The sequence below is a fragment of the Caretta caretta genome, chromosome 16 (genome assembly GCF_965140235.1).
Source record: "Caretta caretta isolate rCarCar2 chromosome 16, rCarCar1.hap1, whole genome shotgun sequence".
NCBI lineage: Eukaryota > Metazoa > Chordata > Testudines > Cheloniidae > Caretta > Caretta caretta.
The window spans coordinates 16,648,033-16,675,600 of record NC_134221.1 but is presented as its reverse complement, the minus strand read 5'-3'; the positions used below and the strand labels follow the sequence as shown (position 1 = coordinate 16,675,600).

Here is a 27,568-nt window from a genome sequence, read left to right as displayed (position 1 = left end):
TACCACAAAAATGAGGAAAGGACAAAGGCTGGTGCTGTTCCTGTGAAGCCCTGGGCTTCTCACCAGCCAAAAGAGGAGCAGGGAGGGACTGATGCCTGCAGGGATTGCTCAAGTGAGTGAGTGACATTTTATTGCTAGGAAAAGAGTGAGGCCCTAAGGCAATTGACGACAGGATTTGAATCACTGTGTTTTTTCTATTACTAGCAGGTCTGCTCTTTCAGATGGGAGCAGAGATGGCCCTGCTGGATTGACGTCAGCAAACTATCTACTTCTCACCTAAACAGACTGGACCCCAGGTTTCCAGCACTGAAGTAGCATTGCATTAGGCCACTGAATCCCACAGCGAGAGCAAAGGAGGAGGGTCAGGACCTGACAGCTGGTCGTAGCTCTACCCATTCTGGGGTAAGTCAGTTCCCCATCTATAAAACAGGGCTAAATATCTAGTTAATATGGTAGAGATTTTAGTAGGGTTAGCACCATGCCTGCATGAAGGCTTAGGGCCAAGTAGCATTAGTGAACTGATCTCATCTGGTGTAGTGCAGGAGAAAGCAGCCAGCTTTCTAAACAGGGCTCTTCTGTTGCTGAGGATTGTCAGTCAGTGACAGCTTTATGAAAGACCCCCATTTCAAGCAACTCCTTTAAAGTCTCTCTGTGCAAGGTTTGACCTTTACATGAAGAGCAATTTACTAGGCCAAGATAATGATGCAGGTTTGATGAATGGCTCCATGCAACAGGTGCCACCAGGTATATTTTTCACAGAACAAAACTGCCCACTAAATTTGATGTCACCCCCTCTCCCACCAGCTCTGAATGTTCTTAGGGAAAATTCTGTTGTAATAAATAGACCGGAAGAGGCCAGGAGGTGCAGCCAGAAACAAGCATTTAATCAGAATTTGGCGAGGAGGAGTAGTTTTTTTTTTTTACAGAATTGGTGTGCTGGCCTGGCTCTAATCCAGGAAAGGTAAAGCAAGGTCGGGCAGGCTCTGGTAGGTCGTATTCCAGAACTGCACGTAGGAGGCTCTCAGACCTTGCTTCACCGAATCATAGTTGATGTCGCTGTTGATTTCGAGGTAGAAGCTCTCCTCCTGAGTGTAGGGTATCCACCTAATGGGTACAGTAGACGCCCCTTCGTTGGGGTCACTGAAAAAGCAGACGAAACAGCTGGTATTAAATGTAAAGCTGCCAAGGGGCTCACAGGTCAGCCTTTCTAATGGCCTATAAACCTGGGAGAGGGAAGCATTTGCCTGCACACCTTTTGAGGAGCTAGACCTAAACCTTGGGGTTAGCTGTCATGGGGCTGCTGGGCAGAGAAATGTTGTGTATGTTAGTACAGTGAACTGCCACGGTGCACACCTAGGTTTACACTGGAACACCACTACCTCACCATCACGTTCAACTCAAGATCCCAGTTCAGTGTGTTTGCCATTCCCCTATAGCAGGGGGACCTAGTGGCCACCTACATGTGGGTGGGTGCTGCAGGTGTGACAGATTCCCCCCCGCTGTGGGAAGATTGCTCACTGGAATTTTGCATCAAGCTGTGCAACTGGCAGGGCATTGCCCCACACAGGCTGAGTTCCTTACCCGGTTCTGGCAAAGTTGGTCCAATAAGCTATCAAGGCCTTTGAGACAGTCCTGTGCTTAGGCCAGTAACCCAGTGGGGTGCTGAAGGGTTTCCCAAAGACATATTGAAGGTCATCTGCATGGTCTGCCCCTACCCAGCTGGGGTACACAGGCATTCGAGAAGGCTGGGAGAACACATAGGAGTAAGTCTTGGCATTCCTACACAAACCAAAATAGATTCTCAGCAAGTGAAGAGGATCTGCACCACCATTACTCCCTATGCACGAAGTCAGACAATATTGGCACTAGAAGAGGTTTGGTCTTGCAAGATCCATGCACTGTCAGGTTAAAATCCTATTACAAATACTTGCCCTTCCATTTTACCTTGGCCACCTTGACTTGAGCCGTACAATTTTTTTTTTTTTATAAAACCTGTTTCCATGGGAATCTTTAAATGTTTTCTGGGCCCTGTGCGTAAAAGTTCATTTTTACAAACAAAACCAAATTTGACCCCACGAAGACACATTCGTGGCTGAACTGAGTCACCAACCTACTCGTAGGGTAGATAAAAATCAATGATTTTTAAAATGTAGGTTTATTTTTAAATAGAAAAAAACTAATTTAGAATGAAGATACATTATTAAGGCTTAAATTTACTATAACCTATTAATCATTTAAATTAAATAAAAAATATTAAGCAGTATATATTTGCTCCCAAAGTGTTAAAGGTAATCAAGTCACTGGCTGAGCCCCTAGAACCAGAGTTGCGGGGCTAATCCAGTTTTTGACAGCAGTAGCCTCTTCTGCATGTGCAGAAAGAATTTATTTTTTCATGTCAGTTTATTCAGCTGGCACAGCTCAATGACTAACTCAAAGTTGAGAAACTGACCAGGAGTTGCAAAAGCAGGAATGCTTGTTTTCCCATAGGACTAAAAATGAGGTCTAAACTTTTGAAAGACGACAGTGACCAGAAATAATCAGTTCAATTCACTAACTACAGTTGATACTTTAATACAAACCATGTTATTTACAGTAGCTTATTTTAAAATCCTGGTTCTGTGCATTTAATAAAATTTCAGTTTCCATCCAAATGCAGCTTGACACAAGTAAAAATATTCATCTAGTAGATTAGAAAATGGTTACCCATGCATTTCTTAAGTAAAATTTAAGCTAAACTATTGCTTCGAGCTATGGTGTAACTTCCTGGGTAGCAAGAGAACCTTTACACTTAATTTACTACAATTAAACAAGTTTGAGTGGCTACCAAGCAATGAGAATCAACCTTTCTTTAGGAAAATAAAGAGCAAAACAAGATTCCAGTGACTGTTTCCAGCTTGCTGATTTAAACCATGAGTAAAGTAGCTGAATCACAGACTCTGCCTCTGGGCCCACCACAACCCTCTCGGACTCACCTAGCATTCGCATTATGCAGAGCAAGTGCCTGCTGCGTGGGACTCAGGAAGAGGTAGTCTGTCTCCAGGTCCACCACTGTCCTTTTCATGACCTCCTGGTCAGGTTTGTCATTCCACAACTGGGTGTATAGGGAGAATGCGGCATTTGCAGCCTGCACTCCCTTCTGTAGAGTCAGCCCCTTCATCAGGTTGTAGACCTCATCTCTGAAAAGACACAAAACATCTTAACTAGGTCCTGGTTCTGAGCTCACTGCTCAAAGCAATAGATCTTGGTGCTATAGATGAGATACCTTCAGGCAGTAGGCTGCCAGTGTAAATCCAGCTCAAGGGTGACTGCAGGTTACCATCATCCTGTGACTCACAACTGGTAGCTCAACCTTTGGCAAGGCTTGCAGCCTGGGAAGACAGCTGGAAGCTAAGCTTGGTGTAGCCGGTGAATGTGACTTTCACTTCCAGCCCTGCCTGGGTTCAGTTCCTGGCTCCGAGGGATTCAGCATCTCAATTTTCTATCCCTTTTCCCTTCCCAAAGAGCAGGAAGGAGCCAGGGGGATTTGGAGCCCTCTAGAATACTGTTCTATAGAGGTCCTTATGCCCAGTGACTTGGTACAACTGTTGCCCACTGAGTCAGCCTTGTTCTTTACACGCTACTTGTGAAGCCAAGAAACTTTTGCTTTCTGGAACGCAGGATGTCTGACAGGTGAGGGACCCAAAAGCCCCCACCCAGATGGGGGGGGAGAGAAGCCACAAAGTAGTTTGAAAGCTGGAGGAAAAAAGGAAGAGTTCTCCTTTCTAAGCCCCTGGCTAAACAATACAAGAGGCAAAGATCCAGGCTGGCTCTTGGAAACTGTTCTCTGCCCTGCCATTGCATTCATATGCCGCAGGAGCAAAGCTAGCTCTAAACAGGTGCTATTTTGGCCCAGGCCTGATCTGCAGCGGTTCTCAACCTTTTGTATAGGTGACCCCTTTCACACAGTAAGCCTATGAGTGCGACCCCCCTTTATATTAAAAACACTTTTATATTTAACACTATTATAAATTGTGGCGATAAAGCAGGATTTGGGTTGGAGGCTGACAGCTCACAACCCCTCCAAGTAATAACCTTACAACCCCCAGTTTGAGAAGCCCTGATCTATGGGAGTGGTGGTGTTATTGACAGGGCGCCCAAGCCAATCACTGCATTGCCAGTTCTCAGGTGCTCTACTCATTGGTTGTCCCCTTCTCGACAAAAGCCCAACTTGCTTTTCCTTTCTACGGCTATGCCATTAAGGGCAACTGCAACTTACGCTGTGATCTTCACAAGCGGGCGGTTGATAGCAGGCATGTCAAAGCCAGCAAAGAAGTGCCCGTCCATGTTGTTTATGCCCGCAATGTAGTCAATGTTTGCAGCGTTAGCGAAGAGATTCTCTGGCCGGTCTGGGAGGAAATCTCCATCAACCACAGGAATGAAAGAGAGGTAATGGACTAGAGGATCTGCAGGAGGGAACAGAAATCCACTATACATCTGTGAGAGGAGCCAACAGCCCTCATGCCATGGCCGACAGCTGCTTTGCACAGGGAGCTTCTGGGTGATATCCTGGCTGCACTGGCATCAATGGGAGTCTTGCCACTGACTTCAGAGGGGCCAGAATTTCCCCCGTTACATAGTGGAAGGTGAGCATATACCTATATACTATAGACCTCTCACCTAGCACACCCTATGGCTGCCTTGCACAGGGAGCTTCAGGGTATATATACAGTATATAGTGCAAGACAGGCTTTAGCCAGATATCACAGACACTGCATTAAGGTGGCAGGAGGGCGCAAAACAGCAGACATCTGTGTCAGACCAGTGTCAAAGTCAGCTAACTCGCCCACCCAAGGCTACAGAAGAGTGGGGCTTGCTCCTGAGCGAAAGCTCCTCCGTTCGTTCCAGCCCTGTTCACCTGCTGCCAGCAGCAGAGGATTCAGACATGGGGCTGCAGTGCAAACAGCGGGCCGGCAACCATTCTTGTGAAAAGCTAGTCCTGTATTCACTGAATTGGCAAACAACACTTCCCTACCAGCTGTACTGGGAGTGGGTCTTGCTGGCTCATATGCCCCACCTAGTGGCCCAACTGAAAATTGCAGGGCAGTGGCAATTTTTGAGCATTGCTCCTGAATTCTGCTCTCTGCTTTCACAGAATATAAAGTGGGGTACAGTACTGGCCAGTACAGCTGTCTCCAAGGGACACAGAGGTTGTGTTAAGCCATGCCATGGCTACCTCGGTAGTGCAGCTCCACTGTGCTAAAGAGAGCAGCATCTTTTCCAGCATGATCAATCCCAGTCAGTACAAAATGTACTTTATTGAGCTGGGGGCTGACATCTTCCCTTATCGAATGATCAACATAATGTCCCATCTGCTCATTGACTGGGCTCTGTGGGCACGCAACACACAGTGCCCTGATTCCCATCCTGGTAGCACCCACTGACTCACGTGGCAGGTTGACTAGCGGCAGGTGATAGGCCAGCGTCACAGCCTGGGGGTCGGTGACCCGGAGGCAGTTGCCCATGGCCGTGGTGTTGTCCGTAGGGCAGCCCACCTTCTCTGCCACCTTTGGAACATGAATGAGAGAAACCACCTTGTAGTTACACTCCTAGCCATTGTTGGCACAACCAGCCAGGAATTAGCACTGAACTAATACCCATTGGGAAAGGGGGAGTTTCTTTTTAATCCTAGAGGATTTTGTTTGCAAGTCTCCATCTCTATGGAGTATTGTCCTGCTCTGAACACTTTTGGTTTTGCTTCTGCTCCTGCTTATTAAATCACCCTCAGTTTTTCACATGCAAGACAGACCTTTAACTGCAGGAAGTCTGGCCAGGACAGCTGGCCTCAGCTTGGGAGTATCAGTGCGTCTCTGAATCCAAAGGCCTTGGACAACTGGAGCACCATTTGTCCTCCTGGAGCTGTAACTACCGTGCAGCTTCTCCCAGGCTCAAATCTGACAAAGACCCTAGGAAACTCTTGCCTCAGGACACTGCCCTACTTCTGGAGTCCGCTTTACCTTGGTAGCCCAGAAGAGAGGGTTCTCCTGGATAGCCCAGGGGCACAGGCCGACTCCGCTTTGGCTGATGCCTCGTTTGATCAGCCCCTTGTTGTACGGAGATAGTGTCTGCAACATGGAAGAGAAATAGGAAGGTTATTTGGTATCAAGTCCTGAAAAAGATCCTTCCGTATTCTGGCATGGCCATGGCAGAGAGCTCCAGCTCCCATCCAGGCTTTACGTGGGACTCAAAAGTCATTAGCTCTTTTCAAGTCTCAATTACAGTGTCTCAGGAATCCAGGGACTCAATCTTCTAAACCACCAGGCAGCTGAGGTGCTCAGCTATAGAGCCAGCAGGGCAGTACAAGAACCCCTATAGGAGAACAGAACCTGGGCTGAAGATAAAGAGATGCTATTACATTAGGGGAACCCTAAGGTGGATCATCACTTGGGAAAGCAGCACCCTCCAGATCTGGAAGGTTTAGAAAGAACATTTCTAAATCAAAGCTGAGAGAGCAGCTGTGAGGAAAACAATTACTTTCTCTGTCAGGGTGGGCTGCTCAAAACGGGATGTTAATTAACCCACTGTGGCTGGACCTACTCCCGGGACAGCACCTGCAGTGAGAAAAGACCAGCAACTGTGATGGGGCAGTTTTGACCCTTCACAAAACTGAGGGGAAAAGGAACCCCATGATGGCCCAGCGGCAATCACACACCTGTAACGAGACACTGGCGGCACCAGCTGACTCCCCGAAGATGGTGATGTTTTCTGGGTCGCCCCCGAAGGCCTTGATGTTTCTCTTCACCCATGCAATGGCCATGTGCTGGTCCTTTAGCCCGTAGTTACCTGGCCAAGGGAAGGCATTTACATTTCAAGGAGGAGAGTTGAAGCAGTGAGGCTCAAAGCCCACCCTGCCCAATGCCCCCAGCTCCACTCAGTATCAGAGCTGGGGTTAGAACTCAGGAGTTCCTGGCTCCTGCGTTCATGTCTATATGTTTTGTGAAGCTGTGCGTTCAAACAAGGGCTTTTTCCCTCTCAACACCCATGTTCTCCTCGTGCCACATGCTGAAAAGAAACCAAGATCTCGTGCTGCTGGACGTTATCCCCAGCTATCACAGAAATCACTGCAGTATCTTAACTCTGCTAACCGTCTGGTCAGAGAGGAGAGACAAGATGTGCTGGGTGGGTACCTAACCAACGCCAGCTGTGCCTCAAATACCCAATCCACTTGCAGCCTCTGCTCCAAGTATAAACGCGGGCCCTCTCATCCCGTGAGAGAGATCTCTTCTGCCACACTCCCCCACAGAGTGAAGGTGGCACCCCGCCGTGCGTGTGTGTGAGAGGGGGGCATAACATGAGACAGCTCAGTATGTTGTGTGAGGGGAGTGTGGTGGCAGGAGATACCCCAGCGTGTGCGGAGGTGTGGGGGCAGACTGGAGGTCTCTGGAGCAAAGTGAAATAGCTGCCATACCTGGAATACTGGCATCCCCCGTGCTGAGGAACCCCAGCGGTCCCACTCGGTAGTTGAAGGTCACCACGATGACGTTTCCTCGCACTGCGATCTCCTGGCCGTCATAGAGGTAGTTATCGAGGAAGTTAGCGCCCTGCCCACCTCCCACGAGGAATCCGCCTCCATATATCCATATCATCACCGGCAGATTTGTGGACACTGCGGGGAGGGACAGACCACACAGAGTCAGACGAAAGCCCTTCCTTGTCCAAATGAAACCAAGTCCCTTGATGCCACGTAGGCAGGATACCACCTGTTGGGCCCATTCATCAGCAAGTACTGCCTCACTCAGGCATAAGCCCATCTCCTGTGTGAATATAGAAACATCTGACTCCAGGTCCACCTGGCCACAGACACAGGCAGATGATTCATCATGACAATGGACTTAGGACTCAGCTACTTTGCTCTATCAGGGCTTAAGGAGCCCGGGGCAGCAATACAATGCAGAAGACACACCCAGCATGGAACTCCAAGCTCTCCATGGAAACAGGTTCAGTGTTGTCTCCAGTATCACCGTCCTTCCTCCCAGAGCCTGCAGGGAGGGCCATGTCCACAGAAACACAGTGCTTTGCAAGAGAACTCACCATAACGGGAGCGGGGGCTGTAGCTGCCATAACCCGAGGAGCCCACTACTGCCCATGGAGTTGGGGAGAATACATGACTGCAGACTGACAGCCCCAAGGGAGTCTGTCAGGGATGGGCAGCCAAACACAGAGCTGCTCAGGCCTGCAGAGAACCTTCTCCCTAATCACCTAGTGTTACCATCATGCCTGTACCTCCTTTCCTGTCTTGAGGGATCCAGATGTTCAGATAAAGACAGTCCTCACTCCCACGAGTACTGGTTTGGGTGAGCGTGACCTGCAGACAACGGTTTTTGTACTCCTTGGCCTTCAAAGTACCTCCAAGGAGAGAGAAAACAACATCCCACTTTAGAACCCTCGGTTCCATCCTGCAGGCCTGTGACTCAGGTCCCATTCCCGGCCCTCACTCACCGCCACGGCATTGTTTCCAACTAGCAAAATAGCTGTCATGAGACAGCCCCTTTCTGACTGGCCACCTCATACCCACGAGACTGCAGAACCTACAACCACTTTAAGCTTGCGGGAACCTCGGGAATTGTGGCCACAGAATCTGCAGGTTCCTAGCTCTGTCCCTGCACTTCCACGCAAAGTTCCTGTCTACAATCATCATCCTTTCTAACAGCCCGGGCAACGTCTTAGTGACATTCACTTAGTGAATGAAAGCAACATACCCAGCTGATCATCTGAATGAAAGTGCAGTATGTTACCGCTGAGGCAAGGTATGCCACAGAGAAGGGCAATGACAGAAAAGGGGAACAGAACTTTATGACGTTCATGAGGGTGGAGCAAAATATATCCCCAAATAAAATCATTGGTAGCCACCCTTGACCAGCAGGGGTATGAAAGCTAGAGCCCCTCGCAGAGGAGGCCTCTGTCATACTCAACAAGATGGCTAATGCAGTATTGGGGAAACAAACCAGGCTTCCAAAATGGTATGAGAATTAAAATATTCTGGGGATGAGGGCAGAAAACGAAAGATATTCTAAATGTGTGTCTTACCATCCCAGCCAGGATGTTGTTGGGGGTCTTCAAAACTCTTTGGAGGAGCAGCAAAAGGGATTCCTTTGAAGATATCGACGTAGTCACCAAAGAGACCCAGTTTTTCACTGATGCCCTCAACAAAACCTCCTTCAGTGTACACCACACCCAGCTAAACACATGCCAAGAGGAGAGAGGGGACAGCAAACATCTTCCCGTGAACGCAGATAGGCAGAATTCACAGCAGGAACACATCTCCCCAGTCATTCAGCCCTAAGATGCATTCGCTATGAAAACAGTATGTTTCCACAGTAGTGGTGTTCCTAACCAGACTTCAACTGAAATAGCATCCTCTGAAGACTCTTTATAAAATTAATGACCACCACACTCTGTTAATGAATAACTTGCACTTGTGTTCAGGATTTTATCCAGCAGGCATTTCTAAGCGTTTTACAAATATTAGATGGTGATAAATCCTGACTGCATTTTACAGATGGGGATGTTGAGATACAGCAAAGGAGTGACATGAAGTCAAAGGGAGTTCCAGCAAGAAAGTTTTGAACTAAATGTTGTTTTATGCAATACTGAAGATACCAGCCCATGCAACACAAGGGTTGGGATTTTTAATGAAGCTTAAGGAGTCAGGCACCCAGATCCCCTTGAATATCAACACACTGGGATTCTCAATGGAGCCTAAGTATCAGACTTACTCCAACTGGCCATTTCAAGGACTACAGAAGCAGCGAAATTAACTCATAACGAACAGAACTGGACCTTAAATTACTTTGCAGAGAATCTTACAGTCAAGATATAACAGATGATATGCAAAAGGTAAATGTTTGCCACCACCTGCTGCCAAAAATTATCACAATGGGCTCCCTAATATTGGACAAGGAGCTGTACAGAAGAATAAATCCTACCCTTCAACATTACTGAGGAGGCAGGAGCTGCTCAAACAAGTTTGAGCATGCTCAGGGAGACACAGCAGAGAGAAGGCTGGGTGGCTCTCGTTTCATTGGATGAAAGCTACCCAGATACCAGGAAGGCGAAGATGAGCATTGGCAAGAGAAACATAGGCCAGCCCCATTCAAACACTCTGGGTACACGTTAGCTGCCTGCACTCAGTAGCTGGAATTGCCCATTTCCATTATTTACTTTATGCAAAGTTAAAAAAACCATCCCCTTGCTACTTTGCTTTCCTACTTAACCACAGCCCACCAGTACACAAGTGTTTTGGCTGGTGGATCAATACAGTTTGTAAAACTGCTTCCCTGTCCCTCACGTCCCTTCCTGACATGCCCATTCAGACTCTGTGGAAAGACCATAAGACAGGGCTCTGCCACACACAGGATGTGGAATATCCCTTATGCAGCTACTCTGAAGGCTGCCTTGCAGTTCCGTCGCTTTCCCGAATTCACAAAACAGTACAAAGGAGTAGAGAGAACAGAAAATTTATCCCAAATGAATGCATAATATCGAAGAATAAGTTAAAACTTATTTTGCTTGTATTTGATTCTAGATATATCACACAAGGTATGCTTCAACTCAGATACCATGGTAACCAGCCCTTTCTGTGTACTTGATCAAATTTTTCTCAAAAATGCTCTGTTTGGGTTGGAACTTTCCACATTTCATCTCATCTGTATCTAAGTGGTTCACTGTGCTGGAAAGTTGACTTAAGGTCTGTTCAGCTACTGATGTATTAAGGCAATTGGTGGGAAAGAGATTCAGTTTGTTTTATAAAAAAAATCGGTTGCAAAGTTAAATACAAAATTAAAACAGATGATATTTAAAAACAAACCACTCTGGAAGAGTTAAATTGTGCCTGAACCTAAATTCCTGGCATGCCCAAAATTCCCACTGATTTCAGTGAGTTTTGGATGCATGCAGGGTCAATGGTATGTTTGAGAATATATATTTTAAAGTACATTGCAAATAAAAACAGTTTGTTTCGTTATATTGTTGCCTGCAACTATTGATTAACTCCACAGTGCTCCAGGTATATTTTAGGTATCTCTAAAGTGGCAACATTTAAAAGATACTGAGTTGTGTAAATCAGTATTGAACAATACTATAGCGTCACAGATAAAGTTGTTTCTGTTCTTTAAATCCTGGTCAAAAGGGAAAAAAAATGCAAAATCCATGCATCAGGAAGTGCAAACATTAAGGTTCTAATGGCAACAATGAATCACCCACACATACCCCTTAATAGTATTTTCAATAGCTAAACGTAGAACTCTGTATAAAACAGGTGTAAAGTTTCCATTGGAATGTTAAAATGAGTATTTCCCAAATAGGTGTGCATTCAGATTTGCAATCTTTATATTGCAGTACCAACAGGTTTCCGCACTTAATAGATTCCTTTTCTTACTCAGAAAAATGAAGAGGAAGAAAGAAAAACCGGAAAGTGGAGTGCTGCAGACGACAGTTTATATCGGCGAGGTAGTAGGCAACGAGCTATACATTAAAGGAGAACTGCAAAGGAAAGGAAAAAATGGGTTGGAGCCCTTTATATACTATAAAATAGCAAGGGGACACAGCCTCCTTTTTCCCCTTTCTCCTTTAATGGAAGTCTTAGGTAACTATCCAAAATAGCTACATCTGTTTTCTCATCTAGCTAATGGCATACAAAACCTTAAAAGCACATTTTTCTTCTACCCAGGCAGCCTATTTTCACTCTAACACAATTTACCTTTACACGGATGGTTATGCAGCAATGAACTACCTCATACTTACTGTTGTAGCCCTTGCTACTCCAAGGTAGCAGGCTAGGGCAAGGCACAGAACCTCCCAATGACACATGATGCGTGCTAGACAAGCCTGTCCCAGCACGTATGCCTATATATACGGAATAGGAGTGCAGAGATACTGGCACATGTCCACGCACTCTGCGGAACGCCCTTCTCGCTGCCGTGTGAACCAGCAGAGACCACGCACACCTGCAATTCACCTGGCTGCAACCAAATCTTCCATTTCATGGTTGAAAATGTAGATAACTGGCACTAGAGTATGAGAGACCTCCAGCTGTTGCTGTTATGGGCTGGAAGCCAACTGTTTCATGAGTTCCATGTCCATAAGAGTTCTATGCGGGAAGGGAAAAGACTTAAGAAGGCCCATGTATGTTACATTTAAAGTTAGGCTAAACCATGCATTAGAAAACGTACTATAGGCCAGGCAACAATCTTGCACTGGTTGGGGATTGGAGAATATAAGACTCAACAGGTCCCAAGAGATCTTTAATTTCTATGACAGAATGTCAGAAATTCAGCAAGCCAACAGCATGTTCATGGCTAGAGGTCCCAGGCTCCAAGCATCTGAAGCTGTGTGTTTCTGTCCCCACACTCTCTCGATGAGCAGAATCAAAACCTGGCTGATGACTGCAAAGTTGTGGGAGTAAATGCCTGGCAGGGACAACAAGCATCATCATGGAGAAGTGAATTACTCACTGCCATGGAAGTCTTTTCTAATTTGAGTTCCTTCCTATTGCTTTTCTTTCCAACTTCTCACGCTGATCGAATGCAGAAGGTGCAGTCAATGTACAAAGAATATTTTATTCCCACTCAGAAGAGTAAAAGGCAACACATCCCAGTAACTGCGAGGTATGGAATTCCTTCCTGAACTTCTCTCTCATCTTTACCCATCAAACTGAGGATGTGAACCCAATCAGTGCATTTTACAGGGAAGAACAAACACAGAAATCCAATTCAGGTTTTTCTCCTTACTTCAAGTGAATTATCAGTCTGATCCGGATCTTTGTCTCAGTTTATATCTGACCACCAAGTAAAACTCAGTTTAGATGAACTCTCTTAATCCAACTCTTAGTTAAAATTCTCAAATCAGAATCACTTACCTAATGAATGTCCAGTTTACCAAAATGTTTCTGTTGACTCAAAATCATTTTGGGGATATTGGCTGTATTATGTATATCTACACGGAAATCCATGAAAGAATGTGTTATTGGAAAAAGGAAGAGTTTTATTAGAAAAATAGACAGGGGGTTCTGTTTCATGGGGAGATGGACTTTCCCCAAGAGAAATTACTGTTTGCTTCTCATGCATATGCAAAGTTATTACAGATACCTGCACATGTCCCATTGGATAGACTCCACATTTGATTTAAGCCAGCCCAAATGACACTCTCCAGAGCCTCTTGATTAAGAATCAGCAATGACCTTGTTCGGTACAGAATTAATTTTGTTTGAAGTTTTTCCCACTGACCCAAACACTAGGTTTAGAATGGTGTGACCTTCACACATTCCCTGCAATGGTTCTAATGAAAGGTTAACACTTTGGGCCCAAGAGGCCAGTGGAACACCTATGATCTGGGTTGGATTCAGCACTTGTTGAAGTCTCTGACATATCAGAGCTAGCAAGGATGAAGAGGCTCTCAACTTCTGGTAAGAGGAGACAGTACACTAACATACCCTCACAATGGCTGTCCTAGGAACACCTATATGGTCTCAAAGGGAAGTATAGATCTCTTTGATGATGGGATCAGATGTTGCAGTTTGTAAGCACAGGGAGGGAAGGGAAAACAAACAACAATCTAATGGCCAAGAGAACCAAAGCAAGTGAAATCCCAACCAGCTCCACTCTGACCAAAAAACTGCCAGAGTAAATGCCAGCCATGCATGTTGCCTGGGATGGGTCAGCATCCCACAATGCCACCTTCACAAATGCTTGTCACCCCAGCACTGTGAAAAGGTGATCTTTAGCGCCTGCACCTTCAGAGTACTTAGCACAACTGCTAGCACCACATCCCGTGAGCCATGAGTTTGGTTAGCATCTTCCCGAAAGCCTGGTCATGATTCCATATCCCCCAGGGCTCAAGGAACAAAAGTTCCAAGCAGCCTCATCCTGCTCGCTCACTGTGTCACACATAGTCCAGGATCTCTGTTTCCATTTCATTCTCGCTCCCATCAGAAGGCTTGAAGTCCTCCTCCTCTTCTTCATCCTCTTCCTCTCCAGAATCGTATGTCAGCTGTTCTTTGCCATCTTCAGTGTTCGACGTACTCGAAAACAGAGCTTAGTCAGAAAGAGAAGAAAAGATGTCAACATTACTTCCCTCCTCACTAAAACCGGGGACGTGTTTGCAGATAAGATTAACAGAGCCAGCCGGAAGATGTAAAAATGAAGATCATAGTTACAGTCAGGCACCTTAATAAAACCAAATAAAAAAAATCAAACAAAAGCAGCTTTCCTGTGCCAGGAATTCTAACAGAACAAGGCCAGGAGGTTTTGCATTTAGAGTGATCGTGCATCTCATTCCAACTGAGACTAACCTAATTCCTTGGGCCAGGATCACGACAAGAGACTTTCCTCTCCTGTCCTTGCTCTATTACAGTATGCTATTAAACACATTAATGAAAAGATCCAGATGCCTCCAATTTGAATAACTATAAAAACATGAGTAAGAGTATCATGGAACGAAGACATTTAAAACCTAGCCACGATGACATTGGAAAGGCAAAGTTGGGAGGTTCTTACCCCCCAACTATTTCATACTCATGCCTCCATTCACTTTGCTGGTCTTCAAATGGCAAAATCTAGTTACATTTTCCCAGTGCCACAGAGTTTTAGGTCTTTTTCCAATGGCTTAACAAGTGCTGCTTTAAGAAGAGCAGGTGTCCTGCAGGTATCCAGGTTGATGACATCAACTTGCACATCATGCTAACATTGCAAGTGAAGAATCTAGCCACCTACATCTAACCAGGCAGACTGAGTCTCCTACCACAAGAGAAGGGGATCTACAGCAGGAAACGAACAGACAAGTTCCCAGTGCTACTGCAAAGTGCAACACTGTGACTCAGCTGCTCCCAACAACATGCCCCCCCGTGTCTCGAAACATTTTTTTATAACATACCCTCCAAGGCTCAAAACCCCAGAGCCATCCTTACCGGGTCTGGTGGATCTGATGATCTGCTTTATCATCAGAGACATGGTATCCCTCAGATCATCACTGGTCTTCTGAAGGCACCACCCGTCCCGTTCTGTGCATTCTGCCTCCATGCCATCATTCCGATGGATGATTTTCTGTAAGCTAAATAGCCGTCAAGAAAAGAGTCAGCCTCCGGCAGCCAGATCTGACTCTGAAACCTTCCTATGCCGCCAAACACCACGCAGGGCACGAACAAGGCTCCATCGTTCAAATCACTTGTGCTGTTTGCCCGAACGGCCACACTGCTGTGTTTCTATAACTCAGCTTTTTACAAGGCTACGCTGTTGACCTATTACTCAACCCCCAACCTGGAGGGTCAGTGGACTGCTCTTCATCTGGTCCCTGCCCTATGACCTGTCCAGCCTGAGTGGCACTAGCAGGAGTTAAAACTTTTGCTGCTATAGTTTTCAGAGTCACTGGAAGAACCTGCAACCAGAAAAATCAGTGTGATTCAGGGTTGCATTCATGAAACAGATTAAGTAATAAAGTTTGTAGTGCTCCTCCTCAAGGATCTCGTAGCATGTCACACACATAAGACCTCCATCGTAGAGCTCGTTGGGAATTTTCCTACAGAAAAAGGCAGTTTCTGCAAAACTGAAATTTTTCATTGGAAAATTTAAATTTTGCCTACGTTTTTCAGTTTTTTATTGTGAAAAAAAAATCAAAACCAAATATTTCATTTCAGGTTGATTCAATCCAAACTGGAATATTTCATTTTGGTGAAAAGACCCAAAACATTTTGTTTCACATCAGTTCGATTGTTCAAATGGTTTAGACAATAAAAAATCAAAATTTTTCAGAATATTTTGTTCTGTGAAAAATTTCAATATTCCAATGTTTTGTCCCAGACTGAGATGAAAACACTTGTTAAATTTCAGAATTTCCCACAAGTTAAGGCCAAATTTCGCTCAGCTCTACTTGCTAACCACCTGTAAAGTAAGAAAGTTATTTCCAATGTACAGAAGGAAAGAATGAGGCTCAGATAGATTAAGTAACTCACTCAGATTGCATGAGTCAGTTGCAGAACCAATAAGAGTCCCAAGCCTGTGCTTCAATCACTAGATCATGCCATGCTTTTCTTCTCAGGTAGGTTTCTCTGGCTGTGCTTTGTTCTACTTGCCTATCGTACCTCAACTATGTCTACCCTATCCCTCTGTAACAACATATGCATCTTATGAATGCAGAGGGAAATGATAAGACTGTAAATAAAATGCTTTTCTAAATGTGATGGCTAGTTGGTTACATTAAGTGTCTATAGTGTATATTTTTAAACCTATAGGGGTACATGTGTACATGAAAATCCAAACTAAAGTAACAATGCATTTCCCCACAATTATGTGACAATTTGTTTTTCCTTCTGCAGGTTAAATATTTATCCAATGGGAGTAGGGCCTAACCTACTCCTGTTGAAGTCAATAGGAGTTTCCCCACTGATTTCAATGGATTGGGATCAGGCCCAAAACACATGTTGGGAAAGTATATTTTGCTAGCTCATACAACTTTACTGGGAAGGAATTTCCACTGTAAATAAAGTCTGTCTGTTGAGAAACTAGGAATCTCCTAAGCATCCGGGTCAAGGAGAAAGATAGGAGGTTGGGTACAAATGGTGGCCTTTGTAATCAATCATCTGCAAAATCTCCCTTTGTCAAAAGATCCAGCTAATCAGGTGCAGTACCTGTCCACATTCAAGTCACAGAGTTGATAGAACATCTGTCGATATGGAGGCAGATCTCCTTCCTGGAAGATATAGATGGAGTCCTAGAAGGAGGCAAAGACAAAGATTCAATGGGCATTCCAAATCATTTCCACACCCATACATTAGAGATCCTTCCTTAAGAGCTATTTCAGGATCCAGGCATTTCCTATAAGAGTTCAGTTCCCTGGCAGGAAGAGGAGTGTGAGAGAGCGTGTGAGTCTGTGTGCAGTAGAGGACAAAGTCAGACTATGGATGCAGCAGAATTGCACTGCAGCCTGCCAGCCACAGCAATCAGAACTAACACAGCAAAGTTCTGTGGAGAAAACCATTCACACCTATTAACAGTTACACTATCACCCATACTTCAAAATGAGGAGTGGGGGAGGAATTGCCATTACAGGAAAATGGAGAATGGCAAAAGTATAGACTACCCTGTTCCCTTATTTCTTTTGCTTTACTGGATTCTACAGAGCAATCTGAAAATGCACCATAATGGGCTTAAGAGTTTGCTATTCATAGCACTCCACAATCTGCTTCCTGAAATGCAATGTAAGTCTCATTCAAGGCAAGGGCTGAATGTATGACTTTCCATACTTAGAAAAGACATTAAAAACAACAGCAAGCTTTGCAGTGATGTGGATGACTACTGGCTTTCCAGATAAGTCTACCATAAGGTTAGCTAGAGAGGCAATATCTTTTACTGGACCACCTTCTGTTGAAGACAGAGACAAGCTTTCAGGTTTACAGAGAGCTCTTCTTAGCTAGTCACTTGCATCTCCAAGTAAAATCTGTATCAATGCCCATAGTACATCTGGGTCAACACTGCCCCCAAAAGAGTGACAAACCATAACAGATACCCTTCCTATTACACCATTCCGAGCTCTTGGTAGGAGAGAGTAATACCTACTTTAAGTTTGTACCTGCTGGAGGCAGGTTTTTTTGCACTGGATGTACTCGCTGTGTCCAGCCCATGTTTTAGGTCCTGTACACTGACCGTGTGACTTACTGAAAGACATAAAGGAAGAAGATTCCTGAAGTGCACAATAGTTTGCACTTCATGGCATAGTATAGTATTTTAGCTGCTTCTCTACTTCAGTTCAACTTTGTTGGCAGCAGAAAAATAGCCAGCATAGCAAAAGTTAGCGTAAACATTCATTTTTCATTCCTCCACTTCATTCCCTCTACCCTGTTTTCTGGCAGTTGTATTGGCAGGCAGACCATTTCTGCAGCTACTGGGAAGTGTTTCTGATACAGCCTCATTCAACTAGACCCCTTTTCTAATTTCTGATCGCTCACCTCCCATTATTACCCCTGGCTCCATCAGCCAGACATGTCTTAAGACATGCCTCAAAGGGCAACACTTCCACAGGTTTTAATAGGGCACATATATCGCGATCTGAGATAAAGGAAACCCCAAAAATCTACTGAAATAAGTTGAACTGTGTTCTCTTCACCCACCAGCAGCAACGAAAAGATGAAATGAAGAAGCCATGGTAAGCTGCGCACCTTTTTCCAACCCCTTTGCCTGTTCGGCATACCTGGTTTTTTGATAGTGATGGGCAGGCTGTAATTGTATGTGCTGCGTTTTGCTTTCACGGGCATGTCGCTAGGGGCGTAACCTGGAGGCCAAGAAAGAAAACAGTTTCTGAACAGAGATCAGCATCCTGTAGAATATTCCAGTTTTTATAACACGGGGCATTGGACTAGCGTTTGAAAGGAGAGCCAACCAATACTGTGTTGTTGATTTTGGTGAGATGGAGAGAGACAGAACGATCAGGGAAATAAAGCTATTTAACATGACAAGGTGGGAAGATGTGCCCTGTCACTGACTTACTGCATGGTCATTAGACCTCAATTTCCCCCTCTATAAAATAGAGATGATAATACTTAGAGATTTAGTAGTTTGTGAAGAGCTCTGAGATCCTTGAAGAATAAGCACTATCATTATTGTATTGAAACCCCCCCACAAAAAAAGAGAGACCTAAATTTACATCACACATCTAAAACTATGGCAGGGAACGTATGAAATTGAAGTACGAAAATGCAATAAATGAGGTGTTTTGTACAGAGCTGAGCACTGCACTAAACTTAAATAGGCCAAACGAATTGGTAAAAACAACACACCCCAGATGTGTTACAATGGTATAAACCAAAAACTCATGCAATGGAATAAGCTAAAACAGGGGTTCTCAAACTGGGGGTCGCAAGGTTATCACATGGGGGGGTCGCGAGCTGTCAGCCTCCACCCCAAACCCCACTTTCCCTCCAGCAGTTATAATGGTGTTAAATATATAAAAAAAAGGTGTTTTTAATTTATAAGGGGGGTTGCATTCACAGGCTTGCTATGAAAGGGGTCACCAGTACAAAAGTTTGAGAACCACTGAGCTAAAAGATCTTAAACTCTCACTGTGTTGTCTGTAGCATCTGATAGGGCACTATGGGATTTTTCTTGTAGGGCGGATGAGGATGGATAAGAGCCAGATGCATCCTTGAGTTCATAATGCACATTCCTTCATTTTGCACAAGTCTTATGTGCTTTTCCAGCTGGTGGCATTAAATGTTGTTATTATTTATTTTTTTAAAAGAAATTGCTTCTCCAGCATTAGTTGGCCAGATGGACAAGTCATCCTTGTAACAGTCACCCAATTGGTCCCTTCTGGAAGTGGAAGAAATGACAAAGAAACGAATCCTTAGGTGGCATTTTAAATGTCTCCCCCTTCTGAAATTGTAGCAGGTCCTGGAGTGGGAAGGAAGATAACAAGATATCCCACTGACACACATTTGTGTTGTGAACATAACAAGGAAGGAAGTTGAGTAGCTTTTTGTTAGGCCTGGAATATGCCCAGTGGCCAAATAAAAGTCCCTTCTGCTCCTCTAACTTGGGGTTATCGGATGTCCCCATAGATTCTAGGGAAGGAAATTCAGAAACAATCACCGGTACAACCTCCTCTCCCGCACCTTTCTGCGAACAGAAAGCTTGAGGAAAGAAGCCCTGAGGGTTTAAAAACAAATGGAAAGAGATGACAGAAGAGCTGGGGGGGGGGGGGGCGGCGTTTTAGTGAATCTATTTTGCTTGGGCCATTTTACCATATTTCATTCCACAGCGAATTCTGAAGTCCAGGACTTGATAAATCTTTGCTTCGGGATGTTTTCTGGGGTCATACCCATACCGAACCCACAGGCTTCTCCAGGGACCTGTGAGCTGCACAGATACAGAGTATGAGTGGTTACAGGAGACAGTACAGAGATGCAGAGTTTAATGAGCGCAACAGTGTTACCCCAAAATATTTATTTTACAGATTCTCCCTCCCTCCCTCTTTTCCCCCTTTCAACACACCTAACCTTGGGCAAAGGAAGGCTACATGCTGCAGATATTTGTGATTTCAGAAATGAAGTCCAAAGCTCACAGCAGACTTTTTTTGAGGGCTCCTGCTAGCATTTCCAGACAGACAGTCAATTTGACTGTTTGTTACTATAACTGTAAGGCAGACCAGAACCAACAGTAGCACAAAGCCACTGCATCACTCATTGCTTTAATTGGTAACTATGCGTGGGTTCCATTTGGAAGCAAGATTTTCCTCCTCTCTCCACCCCTCCCAAAAAAAGTTGGAATTCCTACTTAAGGATATTTAATGCAAAGCTTTGGGTACCAGACAGGGGAATCTGAACAGTAGATAACCAGGAATTGTCCTTAGACATCCAGCTGGTTCTCTCATCCCTTTGCCCCCAAGTCTGCCTCAAATAAGAACAAGCTGCACAGCAGGTATACAAAGAAACTCACCATATAATAAGCCAAATATGGTAGCAGAAGTTTAAGCTTGTCCGGATGGACACTGATATTGGCCTTTACAGCATTCCGAGACCAGATGGGACGAATCTCAAACAGCTAAAGAAACACACAAAGTGGAGAGTAAGCGTTAATAATGCCAATTTCGATTTCCTAATGGGAATCTGCTTTTTATTACAGCCTCTGCCCCAGACTAAAAGCTGTCACCGCATTTCTACAGTGCAGCACGATGGCAATGGAAAGAAAAGTAAAAATAAGCCTTATTTAAGGGATGTTGGCACAGCGAGGGAACAAGCCTGCCTTTCATCTCTGAAGAGACAGGCTCAAATACTAACTTGGGTAGCACATGAAATGAACAGTGGTCTCAGCTTAGTCCCTAGGCAGTGGCCTGTCCCATCAACAAAAACACACCAGAAAATTCAGTACAATAGACGGGCTCTGCTCCTGAATGGCTTGAGAGCTGGTAGGCTCAGGCAAACTGAAAGATATGGTTTCACAATATATGCCCACATGAAAAGGATACATTTTCAGAGCTATGGGTAGGGTTTCAGACACATGACATCCACTGCCTTTAACAGAGTTGCTCCTGATAAACTTTCATCCCATATATCTCACATTTAAGAACACATAATTCACTCAAAGTTTAAAATACGTGGGGAAGTGGAAGAAGGTAATGGATGTACCACCTGGCTGTTCAGGTTTCAAGTAACTTAGGATAATTATAGCTTCTCCTTGGTGGTTTAAGCCATGCCCTATCCTTCAGTGTATTTACTCTTGCTTCCAATAGAATTTTCATAAAACCATGAAGAACCCTAAAACTCTTGGCAATGAGAATTGTAAGTGTCCTGGGGATCTAATATTTCTATAGCACCTTACACCTCAAGATTTCAAAGGACTTGGCAAACATTAAATATTATAACCAGGTACATCCGTGTTATCATTCCCATTTTACAAATCAAGAAACAGAGAGAGGGATAAAACACTGACAAAATTACACAGCAAATAAGAGGCAGAAATATAAACAGAACCCATGAGTTCTGGCTTTCCGTTCCCTGCTCTAATGATCAGACCACACTGTCTCATTCACCATCACATTTATAATACAGCACCTTGATCAGTCTTTAGAATCCTTTGTGGAGGTCTGTAAATAATGTTAAACACAGATATATAAAATAAATCCTTGTAGATAGCAGTTTTCCGGGAAGTCAAAAAAGTCACTGAAGGCAGCTGATGAAGTTTCTCCCACACACTGTGCACTGGGGTGGCTTTTGGCCCAGTCCCTTCCCCTGAGATTTGGCCTGTACCTTTCTCAGCTCTTCCTCCACGTTTTTATCCACAGGATTGGTGCACACTTTCTTCCAGGTCTGCACTGCAGGCTCTAGCGGCTTAGTGGGGATGTCATCATCATCAAAGTTCACAAAGATGGCATTGTGTGGTCGACGGGCCCTGCTGAGGCCGATCAGGTTCTCACAAGACACCTGGGGATTGTTGTAGCCATCCCTAAGAAGCAATGCAAAGTATTAGTCATACTTTCTTCCTCCTCCTCTTTTACACTTAGTGGCCTCCACTGAACCACGTGGAAAATAAGTTTATTTTCTGGTCTTAGAAAAAGTGGTGGTGGGGAATTGCATTAGGTAGAATAAGGGGTTTCTGAACTAGCCCTTTGCCCCTCAAGATCTAGGGTCGGAAGATATTTGGGTCACAAGTAAACATGGATTTGGGTAGTCCAAGATAGGTCACCATTAAAGACTCCCTTATGGAGTAGTCCAGAGTGAAAAAGTTGAGAATCACTCTTCCAATGAGAAAACTATGATCGATGTCCAATACCCCTAGGACAGAGCTTCCATGTACTGATATTAACTGAAATAAACCTTACTCCAGTGGTCCCCAAATTTTTGAGGGTCTGCGCCCCGCCGCCCCCTCCCTGGAGCCGGGAGCGGTGATGCGGCTCAGGGGCGGAGGAATGTGGACGAGGTAAGGGGGCAGAGGCTGGGAACAGAGCCACTGACAGGGGCCTGCAGCTGGGTACGGAGCCACACTGAGGCTGGGGATGGGGCCAGGAGCAGAGCCACGGCTGGGGGCAGGAGCAGAGCTGGGGGCGGGGCGGTACTCCCCTCCACTCGTCCCCCCCCAGTGGGGGCTGGCATGAGCCTGCTGTGCCCCTCTGAATGTTCCTCCACGCCCACCTTCAGGTGCATGCCCCATAGTTTGGGGACCTCTGCATTACATGTTAGTCACTCAATCAGAATTTTCAATCCACAAAGGCAGGCTTAGCTTCCATGGGTACCTACTTTATGTTCCCATTGCTACAGTCACCAAGAGTACAGGGATATACAGGGAGATAAGGCAATGGAGCAGTTAAAAATTCAATCCTGGAGTCAGATTATATTTATTTGCACTTTTTAGCCCCAATGAAGGACAACAGTGAGAAAAATAAAGATGTTTCTCGTGGGAGACATCACAGATTTCATTTATGGCAAAACAAACAAACAAAGTAACAGAAGCAAACAGTGCCAGTGAATGCTAGCCCAACAACACATGGCATGTGCTCTTGCACCACTCTCCATCAACCTCCAGCTCACTGGAAACACATGGAAGCCAGCCAAAAGGCCAAACTGATACAACTTCACATTACCATGCAGTGTCCAACTCCCACTCTTAGGAGTGGAAATTTTCTCTTATGTTTAGATGCAACAGACCTTCAACCCAAAGTTTCACTTGGGAGCCCGCCAAGAGTGCCTAATCATAGAATCATAGAATATCAGGGTTGGAAGGGACCTCACAAATGAAACAAAAAGCTTTAAAGCAGCTATTAAAATGGGATTTCTCAGCTCACCTGCCAAAATTTCTAGGGAGGGGGAGAGAGAGAAAGAAGCTGCCAAATAGTCTCAAGCTGCATCTCAATACTGGGAGAAGAATGGAAATTTAAAACAAAAAAAACTAAAAGATTTATTTTGTTATAGTTTTAGTTTGGGTTTAAAGTAGACAGAAGGCTTTTAGGGAAGAGAATGCATGGGATGGAAAATGGACACGCAGGTGAGATCCTAACTCTTTATGGTTCTGAGGGAAAAACCTATCTAAGATACTTATATAGCATTCATCAGTGTAGTGACAGAGCACCTCACAGTTGATACTGTATTTTTCCTCACAAACATCGGTGAAGTAGAGAAGTGCTATTATCCCCCTTTTACAGATTGGGAACTGAAGCACACAGACAAGTGATTTGCCCAGATCTCACAGAATATCTGTGACAGATTGAAATTAATCCAGGTCTCTGGAGTTTTAATCCACAACCTTGACTATGAGGCTATCCTTCCTTTTTCTCAGAACCTTGAATGCCACAAGCTGGAAGTCCTCTGCCACAATGAGATTTGAAATCACATTAATACTTTTCCAGTAAGAACCACATTTACATACTGCACAATTCTCTAGGATACGGCACACTATTTTTGATGTTTGTTTTGAGACTGCCTGAAAGCAAAGTGAGGTGAGATTGCAGTGCTATCCACCAGACTGTATTTCCCAAAACATGATCCCATTAATGGCTCTCTCTTACACAGTGCAATTTTCTCCACAGGGCTCCTTTGTTCAATCCCCAGTAGGCTAGTGCAGGATTACTTCCCCACAGTATACTTTCTACCCATTTCTTCCTTTTTTTTAAAAAAAAAATCTCTGTGACAATGGCACTTGTTCCCCCCAAACAGAAAGGAAGTCCACTAAACTCAAACCAGAAACAACTTAATAGGCCACAAGCCCCAACTAAGCAACCCCTTATCTCCACTCTGGAGAGACCTATTTTGTGCAGGTGACTATAATTATCATCTCAGTTAGTTCAGAACAAGAATAAGGAAACAGAAAGTAGTGACTTGCCCAAGACCACACACTTGCTAGTGGCAGAGCTCTTGACTTTCAGAGCCTCATTTAGCCCGTGCTACCTTCCAAGTATTTTTGTCCATATTGTATTGAAACAAACAAAGCTAACACAGAAAGAGAGATATAACAAAGGCATATATCAGTTATAGCTGTTTGCCCTGATGAGGCATATGACTGAAAGAGCACAGATTCCACATTAAAAAACACTCACTCAGTGGTATATTGGTTACTTTAATTCTATTTTTTTCTCATTTCAATTACATAGATAGACTCTGGACAAAGAAACAAAAAACAAAAGCGTCCTATGCTTTGGTCATGATCGCTGCCTGATACAAACAACATGACCCCCAAGGTCATCAAACCCCATCATTTTTCTTATAGGCCATTTTGAAAGATCCTGTACTACTGAACCACGCCAGTTATACTACAAGAGATTTCTTCAGGTAATGAAGCAGGGATATCCTCCCAGTGAACTTGAAAATTCAGATTTTATAAGTGATATGCTGGCCCAGTAAAAGGTTTCCATTATCTATTCATTCAAGAGACAATGTAACTATTTACTACATCACAAGAAAAGGCACTGACCGGTGTTGTACATCTGGCCGATAGAAATAGTCTATAGGGGTGTCCAGACGTGAAAAAATAGGTGGGGGGATGTAGAGGGGCAATTCCCTATTGAAGAATTCCTCCTTTTCTGGTTTGAGCATCAAGACCTTGTCATACATAGAGATCTGTTTGCTATCAGGTCCAGAATGCATTGCCAGGTACTGGAAATCAGACATTCCTATGAGGAAGGAAAAGTCAAGATAAAAGGTATGTATCAGAGACAATAATATGCTGCACAATACCTAGTTCTCCTTTCCTCAGACAGCTCACTCAGGGAAGATGCTGTTTCCTGAGCTGAGTTAAATGGGCTAGGTATTAATTCACGTTAGGAAGCAGCACCACGGTCCCCCTACACTGCATTCATAAAAGCACCCTGGAAGCCTTGTCCTACTTTCACTTTCAAAGCATAATACTTTCTATTTCCTTATCTTAAACATCTGCCAAGCAGTCAACTAAAGATTAAAAACAATAATACATGAAACTACTACTTTTCCCCTTCCTCCTGCATAGGTGCATCCATTATAGAACATCTTGGATTACACCATAACCTAATGCAACAGCAGAGAGGACAATGTATTATTAAGTCACAGTACAGAAGGGGGACGGTATCAAATCCAGGTCACACATTGAGGTCCCTAGATACCACCACTGTAAGGCTGACATGCAGGGTTTTCTGAACACACTGTTTGTTGGACTCAAGCAAGAGGGAGCACTGCCCTTTTCCCACCAGAACTGCTAGTCACTACTCCACACACATGGTCCGATGAAATTACTACCTTGAAATTTGTAAACAGTGGAGACAACCCCAAGAACTTCCATTTCAAACTTGACTTCCTGTTGGGTTTCTCCTTCAGCTTCCAGCTGCTTCCTCCTGATCTTCCTCTTTACCTTGAACAGCATGGAGGAGGTAGGGAAACGGTTGGCACACACAGGATGGCAGTAGGGATCCTTGGGGCGGAAGTACAACTCGAGCCTTTTTCCAGGGTCGGCATATATCTACATTACCAAGAGTGTAAGCACTTTTCAACATCAAATTTGTCCCTCCAAAAAAACCCACTGAATTTTCCTTTGCATCATACCCCCTGCCCAATCCACCTCCAAACCAAAACGCTATCCCTGTCTTCCCTTAGTGACCATCACCTCCTTTCCACGGAGCACCATGCCAGAGCAAGTCTCTTTACCCCAGAGAACCATAGATTCTCACACTCTTATTTACGGCATTGCCCTCCAATTACAGTCTATCTAATACCCCTACCTGAGCCCTACTCTAATCCCAGCACGTACCTTATGGGGTCACCCACAGCAAGCGCTGAACTGGATCATCCACCCTTACTCAGCACTCTAGACCCTCTTCCCAGGGCTCCCTTTATCCATGACAAATACCTTCATTACCCGCCCCCCACCTCCGAAGTTAACATCTCCAACATCTCCCTCTATCCTTCGCCCTCTGCTTCGCTAGGATAGCCCCCAGCCTCCTTCCCCTTGAGGTCCCGTTAACCAGGACATCTCCCACCTTCTGAAAAATCCCAGGCCCTTCTCACTGTAACCCAGTCAACGCTTACCAAGAGCACCCTGTTCCCAGCCCCCCTCCGCAGCGCACCCCCACCCGCTCCCTGAGATTTACTGGGACAACCCCTCCCCCAGGAAGCCCTTAGCTCCATCCCCACGTTACCCCGGATGACCCGCACCCAGGGAACCCCTCACCCAGGAACCCGCCCCAACAGGCCTGCAACCAGCCAGGAAAGCCCCCGCCACCCGGGCATCCTTTACCCAGGAAGCCTGGTTACCCCGAGCTCGCTCGCCCTCCCCCCGGGGCCCCCCTTACCCGGGACACCCCCTCGTCTCCCCCCAGAGTCTGCAGCATCTTGCCCACGTCGCGCACCAGGCCCGGATACTCCACGCACACCAGCCGCGGGCCGCGAGGCAGCTCGAGCACGGCCGAGCCCTGCTCCCCGCCTCCCCCGGCCGCCATCTCCCGCCGCGCCGCCTCCGCCGCCCGGTTCTGCGACACACACCCCCTCCGGTCCGCCCCTCAACGCGCTCCCCCAGCCGGTGCAGCACCAAGGTTCCGGGGAAGAACGGTTCCTGCCACAACAACCTGCCCCCAGCCAGACTGCAAGGGGGCGAGGTGGGGGAACAGCGCCCCCTGGAACAGCCTGGCTCTTGACATTCCATAGCTTCCCAGCCCCCTCTCCCAAGGGCTTTGTGGCTCAAACAAGGCCTGACAGCCTTTGTGTGGCTCCCACCCGCCTCCCCACCCGCTTTGTGTGGGTCCTCCTGCTCCAGCCCCTTCATTTGTGCCTCTTCCACTTCTCTGCAGCTTGGAGACCATAAACTAGCTTCCCTCCCACAGCGCCTTTGCTTTCACCCCCAAATCCTCGCCTGTTGCCTCAAGTCCTGCGTGCGGCTCCCACACACACACCTCAGCCTGTAGCCTCCATGCCCTTGTGTGGCATCCCCCAAGCCTGTACTTTTTACAGCTCATTCACCACTCTTCCATTCAGATTCTTATACCATCCCTATTATTCTTGTATCTGGGTGCCTTCCAACGATGCACTGAGTAACATGGTGAGCCTTAAGTGTAGTTCCTTTCCCAAGGACCCAGGAGGGGGAAAGAGGCACAGAGC

The 27,568-nt window shown here is 45.5% G+C and overlaps 2 protein-coding genes across 3 annotated transcripts; both read right to left on the bottom strand.

Moving 5' to 3' along the window:
* Window positions 1–863: 863 nt before the first annotated feature.
* CEL (carboxyl ester lipase) lies at window positions 864–12,849 on the bottom strand. Its single transcript, XM_048822927.2, has 11 exons — window positions 11,779–12,849; window positions 9,064–9,214; window positions 8,260–8,382; window positions 7,445–7,642; window positions 6,689–6,819; window positions 5,994–6,101; window positions 5,426–5,543; window positions 4,256–4,442; window positions 2,973–3,176; window positions 1,582–1,779; window positions 864–1,140 (listed from the first exon to the last, which is right to left on the bottom strand). The coding sequence occupies exons 1-11, from the start codon at window positions 11,842–11,844 to the stop codon at window positions 948–950; spliced, it is 1,677 nt and encodes a 558-aa protein (XP_048678884.2). The 5' UTR covers window positions 11,845–12,849; the 3' UTR covers window positions 864–947.
* Window positions 9,092–26,944, bottom strand: GTF3C5 (general transcription factor IIIC subunit 5). 2 transcript variants are annotated; one of them, XM_048822929.2, is made up of 12 exons: window positions 26,767–26,944; window positions 25,718–25,937; window positions 24,921–25,119; window positions 21,767–21,962; window positions 20,457–20,561; window positions 19,763–19,877; window positions 18,214–18,294; window positions 17,583–17,680; window positions 16,655–16,737; window positions 14,939–15,081; window positions 13,911–14,066; window positions 9,092–9,214 (listed from the first exon to the last, which is right to left on the bottom strand). In XM_048822929.2, the coding sequence occupies exons 1-11, from the start codon at window positions 26,911–26,913 to the stop codon at window positions 13,915–13,917; spliced, it is 1,539 nt and encodes a 512-aa protein (XP_048678886.1). In that variant the 5' UTR covers window positions 26,914–26,944; the 3' UTR covers window positions 9,092–9,214; window positions 13,911–13,914. The 2 variants fall into 2 exon arrangements, with proteins under 2 accessions (XP_048678886.1, XP_048678885.1); XM_048822928.2 differs by lacking the exon at window positions 9,092–9,214 and having other exon boundaries at window positions 12,997–14,066.
* Window positions 26,945–27,568: the final 624 nt, after the last annotated feature.